The sequence below is a fragment of the Zootoca vivipara genome, chromosome 1, assembly GCF_963506605.1.
Source record: "Zootoca vivipara chromosome 1, rZooViv1.1, whole genome shotgun sequence".
In the NCBI taxonomy this organism is placed as follows: domain Eukaryota; kingdom Metazoa; phylum Chordata; class Lepidosauria; order Squamata; family Lacertidae; genus Zootoca; species Zootoca vivipara.
The window spans coordinates 82,193,904-82,209,316 of record NC_083276.1 but is presented as its reverse complement, the minus strand read 5'-3'; the positions used below and the strand labels follow the sequence as shown (position 1 = coordinate 82,209,316).

At 42.1% G+C, this 15,413-nt stretch overlaps 2 protein-coding genes across 2 annotated transcripts; both read right to left on the bottom strand.

Moving 5' to 3' along the window:
- Positions 1-1,328: 1,328 nt before the first annotated feature.
- LOC118080741 (olfactory receptor 5J3-like) lies at positions 1,329-2,318 on the bottom strand. The gene has a single exon (XM_035106484.1). The coding sequence runs from the start codon at positions 2,316-2,318 to the stop codon at positions 1,329-1,331; it is 990 nt and encodes a 329-aa protein (XP_034962375.1).
- A 3,125-nt stretch (positions 2,319-5,443) lies between these two features.
- Positions 5,444-6,433, bottom strand: LOC118080693 (olfactory receptor 5J3-like). The gene has a single exon (XM_035106347.2). It carries the CDS (start codon positions 6,431-6,433, stop codon positions 5,444-5,446), a length of 990 nt encoding a protein of 329 aa, XP_034962238.2.
- Between the last annotated feature and the right edge of the window lie 8,980 nt (positions 6,434-15,413).

Below are 15,413 nucleotides of genomic sequence, written 5' to 3'. Positions count from 1 at the left end.
AGAAATGTCCATAGCTTCTCCATACATCCCTGTAATTCTCTCACCTGGTGTTCCCAGACCATATGAGCCTCCACTTAAAGATGCAATAATGGAAAAGGGCTCATCTCTTGTTCTGTTATGCAGCTTTTAAAAGGCACAGAGGTTCTGTCCACAAAAACATGTGGTGTGCATATTTAGTTGTGGCCCCAGGGGCAGTGCCGCCCACCCTGTGTCAGTGTCTATATGTAATATATGATCAATAACTCCGGCAGACAACAATCTGGATTAATAATGGCCACAACTTTATTGATTACAGAATGTAGGAGGAATTTTGGCTCAGGCATTGGGTGTATCCATTCCAACCTCCTGCTGGAGGACTTTCCAAACTTTCCAGCTGCAGGGTCATGCCAGGATCAAAGCCTCCACAAGATGTCGATCTACCGAGTCGGCCATCCTAAGGCCACCACTGGAAGCCCTAAGGCCCATCTGCCGCACACTTGCCTTCAGGACAGGGACATCCACCAAGACTCCTTCAACAGGGTACCCTGAAAACGCCGCTGGATCATAGTGGGTGATGCACCACATCACCCCACGCTTGAAGGCTAGGCTTCAACTCAATGCCTTAACAGCCAGACGGTTAAGATGTCTCACCGCCAAACCACCTACAACTGCAGGCAATGGGAGATGCCGTGAAACACATCCGCTATCCAGCACTCATTCCCTGCAGGAGTTAGGTGGATGCTGTTGGATCTGTTAAAGTCCAACTTATCACATTTTATATCAGGATGGGAAATGGCACGTCCTCCGCAACACTCGGTCAGATGCTGCAGTGCCTTGTTGATTTTTGATGACTCATTCTTGTGCATGGATGTTGCTGTCTTGCTTATATAAGGATCAACATTCAGAGAAGGAGTTCCTTGTCAGAAAATGTTAGCTCTCGCACGGTGCAACTGGATTCAAGTACACTCTCAGTTTCAGTTTGCAATTGCTCTGCTAATCTCAGTTCAAGGAAGTCCCCTTTTTTCTGTTCTCCGCACTCAGAAGCCTTTGATTCATTTATATTTCCAACTTGGTTACGTCTGGAGATGTTCCAGTTGCTGGCAACATAGTGTTGGATACTGTAGTCTTAGTGAAATGCTTATTTCTTCTTTGATTTCTCCCTCAAGTGTTGCTAGAATATCATATAAAATTCTATATCAGATTTTATCCAGAGAAACTATTTCATTTGAGGATTTAAAGCTGGCTTTGAATTCTAATGATCTTTTTGCACAGCAGAATAGTTTTATTTGCTTATTATGAGACTAAAACTTATGGACCATATTCTATCAGAGCTGCTTTTACCTGAAGTGTTATCTCCTGTGATCTGGAGAAGGTAAAACTTGTATTGAATGTACCATCCTAGACTGAAAAGCAGCTTTTCTTCCCAGGATTTTTCGAAAGGCAATCCTGACTTCCTGATTCCTCAGACTGTAGATCAAAGGGTTCAGCATGGGAGTCACCACTATATAGAACACTGAGGCTATTTTATCAAGGTGGTGATTCTGCCTAGAACTGGGACGTGTGTACATGAAGCTAACAGAGCCGTAGAAAATGGTGACAACCATGAGGTGAGATGTGCAGGTGGAAAAGGCTTTTCTTCTGCTCTTAGTGGAATCAACTTTTATGATAGTGACCAGGATGTAGGTGTAAGAGGTGAGCACAATCGTAATGGTTATTATTATATTGAACCCAACAAAGACAAAGAGCAAGATTTCATTGAGACTGATGTCTGAGCAGGCCAGCTCCAGAATGGGAGGAATTTCACAGTAAAAATTATTGATGATGTTTGGTCCACAGAAGGATAGTCTTGATGCAGCAATGGTGTGCACCAAAGCATTTATTGTCCCAGCTGCATAGGAAAGACCTACTAGCTGCATACACTTTCTTTGGGACATGGTGATTAAGTAGAGCAGTGGGTTGCAGATAGCCACGTAGCGGTCATAGGCCATCACTGCCAGCAGGTAACCCTCAGTGGTGCCAAATGCAGCATAAAAGAAAAGCTGGGTAAAACAACCAGCAAAAGAAATTTCTTTCTTCACTTTTAAGATATTGGAAAGAAACTTTGGGGTGACAGATGAGGAGTAACAGATGTCCAAGAAAGACAGGTTGCCAAGTAAGAAGTACATTGGGGTGTGAAGTTGTGAGGTGGACCTGATTAAGAGAATCATGCCCAGATTCCCCACCAGGGTGGTGGAATAGACAACACAGAAGATCACAAAGAGGGTGATTTGCAGCTGAGGAAGGTCTGTTAGCCCTGTGAGTATGAAGCTGTTCACCAACGTGTTGTTTCCTGTTTGCATCACGGTGACACTGTGGAGAAGGGAAGAACACAGAAATCAGCGTTGCTTTTTCTTTTAGAATCCCAAGAACTAAAATACTGGAAAAAAGCCCAAATTCCTCTCTCATGTTGTATCAAAGTGTTGGAGAAGGTGGAGAGATCGCACTATTCCTCAGAAGTAGCTTTTTGTTCTGTTAGATGTGCCCACACAGCGAAAAACATCCTGTATGATTGTACAGCATTAACACATCAATAACATTTCCTAAATATACTGGACATACATTGATAGTGAACAGTGTTTTGAATAGGCTTTGGTTTTAAGCAAGATAAGCTGCAATGAAATATAATAACAGATTGTTGTCTGTTAGGTTTTTGTAGCAGAATAGGAATGTCAGACATTGCAGAGCCATATGTTATTATACAACCAAAATACTGTATATATAAAGTCTCAAAGAGGAAGAAACTCACAGCCAAGAAGCCTGTTGACTTCAACCATGTATTAGAGCCCTCATAACCAAAGTGTGCCTTCCATTTCAATGCAGATGTACATAGTTCCAAACAGACCACCAAAAAAAACAACAGGTCTTGACCAGTAGGAAGACTGAACACTATTGCTTAGAGCAGCCTTTCCGAACCTGGGGCCCTCCAGATATTCTTGAACTACAGTCATTTCCAGCCAACATGTTCAATGATCAGGGAAGTTGGGAGTTGCAATCTAAAATTCTGATGGGCACCACCTTGAGTTAGGCTGCCCTAAATCTTTCCTGTTTTGAGAATTAATTGCTGATGCTCTGCTGTATCTGCAGAGATTTCACCAGTGAATGCTTCTTTCAAGTTCCCAACCGTTCTCTTTGTTCCTTATTTGCCAAAATGAAAAATACTAACTTGTTAAGATCTGCGGTTGGAATGATGTGTGTGTGTTTGTGTCTAAAGCATATTCAGGCAACAACAATTCAATTCAATATACTTTATTCGACCGATAGTCAGAAAGGAAAAAAAAACATTTCTCAATACAAATATAAAAATATAAAACTGAAGGCATCAGATGGATACATAAAAATATGTGGAATACCGCAGACTACTTACAGCGGCTAGACTGAATGTCCTTGATTTGGCGGTTTTGAGGGGAAGATTTGGAGTCCCCTACGGTCAGAGAATGTGCCATTGAGCCTTGGGTGAGGTAGAATCCACAGAACACATTTTACTGAGTTGTCCCTTTTATAATGATTTAAGGCAATTTCTTATAACCCCATATTTATCTCAGGCAACAACAGTATGAAGCAACAGTCAGGTAGTTGGATTAGTAACCACAATGCTTTTTTCACAAATGCTCCTGAACTTACTCTCTTTCTTGAAGCTTCATTGTGTCTTCAATAGTTCGAAGCCTTCTGTTTCTTTCAAGCCGATTTCTCGCCTGAATGCAAGTGAACCTGAGTCCTTGTGAAACGAATAGCAAAATCCATCTAGCAGTTTGAAAGAAGCCAGATATATTCCAACTCTTCATGGCTCTAGGGCTTTTTTTTACCATAATGACAAACAATTATGTTAACTTGGCTTTCATTATGACTAGTGGGAAAATCTTGATGCTCCCTGAAGTACCTCAGATCCCAAGCACATACTTACATGACGATATGTAACATTTATCTAATATTGACCCCGTGAAGTCAATGGGGGCCAAACTGCAGTTGCCCCATACCCAGAAAAAACATTTGAGTAACATAACTTTTTGTATATCAAGTTATATTTTCTGAAGCATCAGGGTCTGTATCCAATGCACCTAACTTTCAAAATGCAGGCAGCAGAGTCTGGGTAAGGAAGGTATGGATGTTACCTTCCTTTCGCCCAGGACAGGATCACTCTATTAGTGTTGCTGGTGGTGGCAAGTAGGTGTGTGGATAATTGTTGAAAAAGGCTTAAGTACATATCTTAAGGGTGTGCATGTGTGTTACTTGGGGGGAAATGTGGGTGGACTGTAAAGAAGGAAATATATCCCCTCTCTCTCTCTCTCTCTCTCTCTCTCTCACACACACACACACACACACACACACACACAAGCATTTCAGTTGCCACTCATTGAAATCTCCCACCCTCTACCATCCAAAATATTTATACTCTCCCATCTCCTCTCTCTAGACCCCATCTCTGGGGTTGCCTTTGCAGTTTAATGTACTACTAAAGTAGTACTTGCTATACTGCACTTATGAATAAAGCTCCGTTTCTGGGAAAGTGCTGTTCTCATTTCTGTTACTCTCTGTGTACTTTACGAGGACACTCCACTAGCGAGATCAAATGAACAGAAGGTAGTATTGCTGTGTTCCTGAGTATTGTGAACAGCATGCTAGTTTGGGGCTAGCTCTCCCAGGCAGACAGCAGTCTCTCTACCCTGGCCTTGGCATAATTAAAGTTCTCATAGTCGTTCATGTTCTGGATGAGCTTATTCCTGGAACACAGAGAAGTAATCTACAAGTGTGTATCAAGACACTTGCCCCAAGAAAATCTTGCAGCTTTGAATGATGCTATACCATGATGCACATGAATTTGACAAAACTGCAGGAGGCAGTGAAAAACAGGAGTGCCTGGCGTGCTCTGGTCCATGGGGTCACGAAGAGTCGGACACGACTAAACGACTAAACAACAACAACAAAAATACCATGATGCAGCATCAACAGGCTCCACCTTCTGGTTGTTAATCCTTGAATGACTCCCCGCCGAGCGGGGTGGAATCATGTATAGCTTGTTTGATCCAATGCCTAAGCCAATACCACTCACATGCTGTAACTAATAAAGTTGTGGCCTCTTCCCCCCCCCCATTAACCTGAATACATCATGTCCTTGTGTCTTTATTTCTTCAAGCGGGTGGCGGGTCCTCGACTCACAAATGTGCATTGAGACACCTGCCCCAAGAAAATCTTGGAACTTGGAATGATGCTATACCATGATGCAGCATGGTTCCTAAGGCATTGTAAAGAAAGAGGAGGGTCTGCCAGCATGCTGGTGAAGCATCAGCTTCTTGTTGTTGTTTAGTCGTTTAGTCGTGTCCAACTAAAAGACTGCACATGCTTAACTGTAACTGTAAACAAAAAGCAGACCAAATTTATTTGCATGTTATGAGTCTAGACGTTACAGACAATCCTTTTACATATAGTGCTATCTCCTGTGATCTGGAGAAGGTCCAACTTGTATGGAAGGTATCAGCCTAGACTGAGAAGGAGCTTTCCTTCCCAGGATTTTTCGGAAGGCACTCCTGACTTCCTGGTTCCTCAGGCTGTAGATCAAGGGGTTCAGCATGGGAGTCATCACTACGTAGAACACAGAGGCCATTTTGTCTAGGTGGTGGTTCTGCCTGGAACTAGGTCTTGCATACATGAAGCTAGCACAGCCAAAAAAGATGGTGATGACCATGAGGTGAGAAGTGCAGGTGGAAAAGGCTTTGCTTTTGCTCTTAGTGGACTGTATCTTTAAAATAGTGACCAGGATGCAGGTGTAAGAGGTGAGGACAATTATAATGGTTATAGTTATATTGAAACCGACAAAGACAAAGAGCAAGATTTCATTGAGACTGATATCTGAGCAGGCCAGCTCCAGTATGGGAGGAACTTCACAGTAAAAATTCTGAATGATGTTTGGTCCACAGAAGGATAGTCTTGATGCAGCAATGGTGTGCACCAAAGCATTTATTGTTCCAGCTGCATAGGAAAGAGCAACTAGCTCAATGCACTTTCTTTGGGACATGGTGATTAAGTAGAGCAGCGGGTTGCAGATAGCCACGTAGCGGTCATAGGCCATCACTGCCAGCAGGTAACACTCAGTGGTGGCAAATACACCATAAAAGAAAAGCTGAGTAAAACAATCAGCAAAAGAAATTTCTTTCTTCTCCCTTAAGAGATTGGTTAGGCACTTTGGGGTGACAGATGAGGAGTAACAGATGTCCAAGAAAGACAGGTTGCCAAGTAAGAAGTACATTGGGGTTTGCAGTTGTGGGCTGGACCGGATTAAGAGAATCATGCCCAGATTCCCCACCAGGGTAGTGGAATATACAACACAAAAGATCACAAAGAGGGCAAATTGCAACTGAGGAAGGTCTGTTAGCCCTGTGAGTATGAAGCTGTTCACCAACGTGATGTTTTCTGTCTGCATCATGGTGACGCTGTGGAGATGGGAAGAACACAGAAGTCAATATTGTTTCTCCTTTTAACATCTCAAGGTAGGCATATTGGATAAACATTAACAACCAGGTTTACTTCTCTTTTCCAAAACTCAAATATTTGTATCCAGATAATGCAGGTGGCGCTGTGGGTTTGTGGGTGAAACCACAGAGCCTAGGGCTTGCTGATCAGAAGGTTGGCGGTTCGAATCCCTGCAATGGGGTGAGCTCCCGTTGCTCAGTCCCAGCTCCTGCCAACCTAACAGTTCGAAAGCACATCAAAGTGCAAGTAGATAAATAGGTACCGCTCCGGCGGGAAGGTAAACGGTGTTTCCATGTGCTGCTCTGGTTTACCAGAAGCGGCTTTGTCATGCTGGCCACATGACCTGGAAGCTATACGCCGGCTCCCTCGGCCAATAATGCGAGATGAGCGCGCAACCCCAGAGTCGGTCACGACTGGACCTAATGGTCAGGGGTCCCTTTACCCTTTACCTTAATGCTTGGGGCTCCTTCTAACTTTCTGTCAAAGGAAAATGAAGAAGCAGATTTCTTCAGATGTATCTGAAGTGGTAGCATAATGCTCTGTCTGCAGTAAGAAAGTTTCAGGCTGCTTCAGCATCACTTGTAACACTATCATACCTAGATTAAAATGTTTTTGGTATAGTATGAGAATCACGTAGTTTATAGTGAATAACCTAGAGTTATGAATTGTAGACTTGACTGGGGTTCTAGACAAAGGTCTAACCATGGAGTCATGCCAATTGTCTAGGACATATTACCGGTAGGCATGAGATCTCAGCTCATACTGGTTCATGAATAAGCTTCTCTAATTTACTGCTCAAGAGTCATGGACGGAGGTGAGAGAACTATGATCACTATCATGTAGCTCACAAAACCTCAGAAGAGACAGGTGATTTGTTCTGAACCTGAATACACATCAAATAAGGGCAAAATTAGCTGTGTTGTGGAATTGTCTTTTTCCAGGACAGTTTCGGGACTTCCTTTTTAGCAATATCCTTTAGTCCAGAAATATTTCACGACTTATTCTTTGTCAAGGGATGTAGTATTTACATTTGAAATATGATTGCTGATCTGCTTACCCTTGCAATTTTGAGGGACAGAAGCTCCAGCAGTAGTCCTGCTTACTGTAAACTCATGGTTTTGGAGGCAGTTTGTGCTACAGAACATAATGTGTTCATGCCAACCAGAAGCAAGAGACAGACTTTTTACAGATGAGCAAGTGTAGTTCTTGGCTAGAATTCAAGCCCAGCTGTGTTCATCACTAGGCACTCAGCCTGTGTTAGTATATATCTTTCTGACGGTAAGAGCTGTTTTATATTGGAATAGACTATCTCAGAAAGTGGTGGATTCTGCTTCATTTGAGGTTTTTAAATAGAGTTTGGATGCCTATCTATTAGGGATGTTTTTGCTGTGATTCCTGCATTGCAGGAGGTTGGAATAGATGACCCTTGGGGTCCCTTACAACTACTCTTCAATTCTATGATATGGAAGTCAAAATATTCTGGGGTTTGAAAAATTCTATATACATGAAACATTATTTTTTAAAAAAATATATTCCTGGTCTGAACAGATTGAAGTACCTCAATACTTTAGCCACTTAAACTCATTCTGAGTTGGCTATCCCACATTTACTCTCATTTCATTAATTTTAATAATGCTGTATACCTTTTGTTTTTTGTATCTAATTTAAATGCATCTTCAGCAAAGTATCCCCCTCCAAAAAAAATAGTTTAATTCCTAAAACTGAAATCTTGAGACCATTTCTTCTGAGGTTCCATTGATGTAAATAAGACTTACTTCCAAGTAAATATGGTTTATTTTCTACCTGCTGATCCTTTGCATTTTCATATCAATTTGCCATCTTACCTGCCTAAGTATATAATTTGTTTCCTGTTAAGAACAAGCAATGACATACAAGCTTCTTTCCAAGGCGACTTGCCCACCTTTACATACCTTCCCAGTGAGCACCAGCCAAGTATCCTTGGGCACAAAGTGTTGCAGTCTGCAGTATTCCTGATCAGCATTCCATCACCCAATTTCCTTCCCCACCCAGTTTTTTGTCTCCCCTTCCCAACAGTCAGTCAGCATTCCATGTCCACCATGCATGCCCATGTCATTGGGTTGTTTGGGAGGGCTGTGTCCCCTTTGGTTAGGGACATTTGCTAAATATTCTTTGTCCTCCAGAAAGCTTTAGGGTTTCCCCAAGTCTGCCAATACCTCCCTCATGTTTCATGTTTTGGATACCAAAAGATCCACACTCTGGGAATGAGCTCTCCATAGCATGACAATTCATCATCAGACAAGCAGTGCAGGAAATTTCAAAACTACTATGCAGGTCCTATATCTTCCCCTTAACAGCTATTTATTTGAGCTGGTCACTCATGCTATTTCTGCATACATTTGTTCAGTACTTCTCTAAATATCCAATCTGTTCCTTTTAGTTCTTTTTTTTTAAAAAAAAATGCTTTTCTCACAGCTGCTTCTGGAGAGATATTGGTAACTAAAGCATATGCCAGCAAGCAGAAACACAGAGCTGCTTAAAAATTAGACTGCTAGTAACCACAGTGTGCTTCTTACGTCACTTAGACTTAGAAATGCACCTGAACGTACTTGCTTTATTTTCATTCAGTTGCATCTTCAGCATTTTGTCATTCTGTTTCTTTCCAGTTTAATGTTGATTGCTTGGTGGGTTTCTCTGTGTGGAGCACACAGCAAAATGCTTCTGCCAGAATAAATAAATTAAACCCCCCCCCCAAAAAAAACAACCTCAGAATACTATAGAAGCTTCCTATAATCAAAGCAAAACAATGTTTTTTCTTTTGCTATCTTTGGAACTAAGAAGGAGAAGACAATCCCATTGAGGAAAGTCTCGGCTTTGGGACCTTATCCCTAAACGACATCAGACCCATATGAACATTGATTCCTACCAATTACATGGTGTAGACAAATGCGAGCCAAATTACAACTACTGTATCTGAAAGATTTGCCATTGGGGAATGTGAAGCACAACTGGGATGTTTTTGTGACACTCCAAAACTATTTGTTTGTTTGTTTGTTTGTGCTTTTATTTATTTATATTTTGGGCTGTATACAACTAACCTGTCCCGTCAGTGCAAGGATTTCTGCTTGTGCTGCGAGACTTCTCACTCTTCTCCCTGTCTCTTTTATGTCATTTGCCCTCCCCCAACCTGCTCTGGAGGGTTGGGGAAACCCCAAAAACAAATTGGGAGGGCACGGGGGGGGAGAAGGGGGGGTAAAGTTCCATTGCACAAGCAGAAATCCTTGCACTAATAGAATGTTCATTTTAGAATGTTGGACTCCACCCGCTACGTCGATCCTGTACCTTCAACATGATCAGGCTTCCCACCTGTTTGACACTGTCAGGGCAGCTAATGAAAATGTAATAAAAACAATGTATGGTAAGATAACATTGCATTATACACAGGGCTTCCCCCCCCCCAGCCATTCCTCACCTCTCAGGGGGGCGCCATTGCCATTATAAGAGGTTCATGGTGAGTTCCAGCACCTCTTTTTTATATAGAAAAATAGCACTGCACAAAGCCAAGGATTCTTGACAGGGGCCTAGTTCACATTTTAAACTATGGAAGATGGGAGAGGCATGTGTTGGTCTAGCACCAGGCTGCTGCTACTGTTGCAGCTCAGTGGATAAAAGCGGGGTACAGTACATGAGGTGTGATTGGTGTGGAAGGGGAGGTTGTTTGCTGAAGCACAGCTTGCAGAAATGATAGCAGAGATTTTATCTAACGCCAGCGGTTCCCCCCATCTGTCCCAAGGCTTGAAAATCATCTTTGTGCAAGGATTGTCCTGGACAGTCTCCAATCTGCCCTAGGTCCAAATGAGACATGATTTTGATCATATAGTTTGGTGCTGCATCACTGTTTGTTGTTCAACAAATAATGAGCAGGAGTGGGCCCAGTGTACCTGAAGGAGTGTTTCCACCCCCACCCCCCGTCGTTTGGCCCAGACACTGAGGACCAGCTCCGAGGGCGTTCTGGCAGTTCCCTCACTGCGAGAAGTGAGGTTACAGGGAACCAGGCAGAGGGCCTTCCTGGTAGTGGCGCCCGCCCCGTGGAATGCCCTCCCATCAGTCGGCAGTTTGAATCCCCGCAATGGCGTGAGCTCCCATTGCTCTGTCCCAGCTCCTGCCAACCTAGTAGTTCAAAAGCATGCCAGTGCAAGTAGATAAATAGGTACCGCTGTGGCGGAAAGGTAAAGGGCATTTCCGTGCACTCTGTTTCCGTCACAGTGTTCCACTGCACCAGAAGCGGTTTAGTCATGACCCGGAAAGCTGTCTGTGGACAAACACTGGCTCCCCCTCGGACTGAAAGCGAGATGAGTGCCACAACCCCACAGTCGCCTTTGACTGGACTTAACCATCCAGGGGTCCTTTATCTTTACTTACGCTTTTTTTAAAATGTAGAAATTAGATGGAAAATGTTAAGTTGTGGGTAAGCAGCAGGTGACACAGCGATTCTCCAAACAGTTCTTTATTTGAGTCAGGACAGAACTGAACTGAAGTGCTGAGCCAGCCTGCTTTTATAGATGCTGGCTCAAACAATGTAACAAAACATCCTTCAAAATACCCTCCTAAAGTTCCCTCCTAAAATAACTGCCTCGGACCTGAGGGAAAACTATATACAGTGACTTCAATACATAACACAAAACAGAAAGAGATTGAAAGTAGACTGATTCATCCATCCCGAGTCTATATTTATGTGGTACATTCTCTCTTAATGGTGGAATGTTCTCAAATTCCTATGCATAAGTAGCATCACAATGCCTTAAGAACACACATCCTGGTTTTGCAAGTGATCACTGATCTCAATAGTTTTGAGCACCTAACAGCACATTCAGGGCAGCAGTTCAATATAATATCACCAATACAGTAGCAGTGCCTCTAAAACAGGCAGGCAAAGCTGTGACCTGCAAGATAGAACAGGACTTCATCTCCCATCATCCCTAACCATGACAATGCTGATGAGAGTTGTGGTCCAACAACAACTGAAGGGCCAAGGATTCACTACCTCTTTTCTAAATTAGGTACTTTAATTGGCTACTTTCTATTAAACACCCTTTATTCATTGCTTTGTATTTATTAATTTGTAATTGCTATGTATTTTATAAACTGCTAGGAATTGTGTTTACTTCTTTTAAAAAAATAGTCTTAATGAAACTTTTTATACACTTGGTTAGGTTTTTTGTATCATTTGGTATAGTACTGCCACACAGTGGTTGCTGGTTATATTATTGTTGGCATGCTGGAATGTTGATCATATTTGTTATTAACTGATAGTTTCTTTTATGATGGCTTCAAATATAAAACGCTCCTTGTACCCAAACTGAGCTATTTGTTAGGTTGTTCTGCTTTGAAATAGTTTTGCATTTGATTTGCATTGTAGTGATTTGCATTTTTTTTGTTCTGTTGTGAACCCCCCGGGCAGATTTATATGAAGCAGCGGCATTCAAATTTAAATAATAAATACCCATCCAAGATAGGTTAGTACAGGCATCCCCAAACTGCGGCCCTCCAGATGTTTTGGCCTACAACTCCCATGATCCCTAGCTAGCAGGACCAGTGGTCAGGGATGATGGGAATTGTAGTCCAAAACATCTGGAGGGCCGAAGTTTGGGGGTGCCTGGGTTAGTACAATAACATTTTCAAAATATCAACAATAAAAAACCATCAACTGCCTTTCCCCATAAGAGAACAGCCGAAACAAAATTTCAGTCAGTCAATTAAAACACTTTGTAGAGCAGTAACAAGTCACAATCCAGACCATAAAACATCAGTCATAAATAAGTCATCTCATGGTCTTCTGAAAGGCTTGAAGCATGGGAGCCTGTCCACTGGCAGGGAGTTTGAAAGTCATGGGGCCATCACAGAAAAGGCCCTCTTCCTTGTATACCAGCCTCACCGATCTAGGTAGTGGGCACACAAGGAAGGTCTCTGTTGTAGATCTCAATTTACTCCAGTCTTTTTGGGATTCTTGATTGTGCTGGTTTCAGGTTTTTCCCCCGTCAGCTTCGCCAGTTCCACAAAGTCCATCATTTTCATCTGCCACTCTTCTTTCATTGGTACTTGTTGTTTCCATTTTGGGGCTAAAAGGATTCTTGCTGCTGTTGTTGCATATATGAACAGTCTTTTATCATTTTTTGGTATCATTTTTACCCAGTAAAAAAGGCTTCTGGTTTTTTAACAAAAGTGTTTTTAAACATTTTCTTTTATATATATATAATATATATTTATTAATTTTGTGATAATAAAAAATATAAAAAAGCAATGAACACATTCGAACAACAATGACATCCATGATAAAAAATAAAAAGAAAAAAATACAAAAACAACATAAAAATACATCTCTCAATCTTATATTCCATATCTTTGTCGACTTCCTCCTTCCCTTCCCTTCTATGTTTCTATTAGTCACTAATTTAGCACTTTCTCATTCTAGATAACATTCTTTTTCATAATTAGCTATTCTAGTTATTACTCTTAATCCCTTTTCACGCCTCAATTTCCAAAACCTCATAATATAATTTTAATCTTAAGGGCATTATTTCCACCTAACATATATCTAAATCTTAACACATCCTACATAGTCTAACTTACTTCTGCAACCTCCTTATACTTCCACATCCTATTAAATATTTTTAATCTCATAATTCTTTTCTAAACATTTTCTTTAACTCATTATATATGGGAAATGAAATTGCTGATATGTTGTGACACAATGCTCATTGGTGTTTACATTATGTGTAACGTGTTGTGGTTTCTATTTTGTGCCTTTATTGTAGAAAAGTTGGCATATACAGTGGATGCTCGGGTTGCGAACGTGATCCGTGCGGGAGGCACGTTCGCAACCCGCAGCGTTCGCAACCCGCAGTGCCACATCCGGGACTTCCGGGTTCGGCGCAGTGCGCAACCCAAAAACGCGCAACCTGAAGCGGCCGTAACCCGAGGTATGACTGTACATTAAATTTTAATCTAACTTAAGTTTCTTCCCATATTTTCTTTGAAAATCAAATACAGATGCAGATGACTCAGTGGGCAGTGGAAGACAACTTTGGGGTGGGACTTGCCTAACCCTATCACCTCTGAAAGTTTTTCTGATAAAAAATGTACCCCAACTATTTTTCCAAGGAGATAAAGGGAATCTTGGGTTTTGCTCCTGCGGGGTGTAGAACATCTCCAGGGGATAACAGCTTTGGAGAGTGGGAGATTGCTACAGCCACGGGATGACTTTGTCCCATACAGTGAAACAGACCTGTATCTGGAAGCCTAGGTTGCAGCACCATAATCCAGCAATAGAAGTCACATAAGTACTTACACAAGTAGAGAGATGGCTATAGACTCATGACTTGCTTGTGGGCTTTCCATAGCCCTCTGGTTGGCCACTGTGAGAACAGGATGCTGGACTGAGTGGACCTTTGGTCTGATCCAGCACATTCTTATTATATCAGTGGGCTTAGGTGTTCTATGCTCTCTACTGGATTGTAGTCTAGATCTGCTTTTTACACTATTTGTGCTGGCACTGTGTAGATATTGTTTTTGCTTTGCAAGGACATTTGCAGTGGAATTGACTTCTACTACAGAAAGCCATTAAGATAATTGCAATTCCCACCTGATACCTGATCCTTCCGGAGGACAAAATCCCCAGTTCCAAACTCTCAGAATAGAAAGTCCCTTCTGAACAGCAGTTTCAGAAATACTAAGTTATACACACAACAAGCAGTTCTGTGATACATAAGAATTTGTAGGCATCATAATGACATTTAGCCATCTTTTCATCTCATCACTGAAAGCAGCTCCTGTGGTAGAGAGTGGAGTAAATAGTGGAGGTTCAACTTGATGCACAGGACGAACCAGAGACAAGAATTGCAAGAGGAAAAAGTGTTTGCAGGTCATAAGAAGATGGGTAGGTTTAAAAGTATTTCTAGATTTTAGTTATCAAATTAGACTTTGGCCAGATTGCACTTCCTAAACCACATGTTTGCAATGTATCCACATACATCCATTGCCTGTTCCAGGGATCCTTTCATTCTTCGCCCTGACCGGCCAAGTCAGATGAGAAGAAAAAGGAAAGATCTTTTCACCCTTCTGGCCTCTCCTTCCTCTCTGCTCTTCCCATTCAGCTAAGATACCCCAGGTCAACCAGATTATAAACACAGGAGGGCAATTCTCTATGAGGATACAAATGCAAACTTCTTTCTCTGTAAGAGCGGTAGATTTGTAATCTGGGGAACCGGGTTTGTGTCTCCACTCCTCCACATGCAGCTGCTGGGTGACCTTGGGCTAGTCACACTTCCAAAACAAGCTTTCCCATTTGATTCTGGTCTAATGTCTAAAGCAGGTATCCCCAAACTTCAACCCTCCAGATGTTTTGGACTACAATTCCCATCTTCCCTGACCACTGGTCCTGTTAGCTAGGGATCATGGGAGTTGTAGGCCAAAACATCTGGAGGGTCGCAGTTTGGGGATGCCTGGTCTAGCATCTTCAGGAATACTTGCTTTTTGTTCCTTAATTCATTTGGATAAAGATTATGATCACAGCTCAGTGGTAGAGCATGGTCCCATTTCAATCCCTGGCATTGCCCCAGGTAAGCCTGGGGATGTCCGTTCTGGAAACCCAGAGAGCCACTGTGAGCAAGACAGAGTGATCATCTGAGTTGAAATAAGGCAGCTGCCTATGTTCCTATGATTCTATATCTAATGTGCTTAAGTTACAGAATATTTCAGATGAACTTTACTCCCTTGCCACTGGTGTATCTTTCAATTTTGCATTGCTAAATTTCACATCATCACAGATTTCAATAAAGTATACATGCAAGAGTAGGATTGCAACTGTTATGTACTGAGCGGAATCCTAGAACAATAGGATTCAGAATCAGCGGGAGCTACCCAATCCAACTCCAGGTGAAAGTGAAACCGCA

What these genes read in the sequence shown, in the direction of transcription:
- LOC118080741 (XM_035106484.1), bottom strand. Translation starts at nt 2,318, where the DNA reads ATGCAAACAGGAAACAACACGTTGGTGAACAGCTTCATACTCACAGGG.
- LOC118080693 (XM_035106347.2), bottom strand. Translation starts at nt 6,433, where the DNA reads ATGCAGACAGAAAACATCACGTTGGTGAACAGCTTCATACTCACAGGG.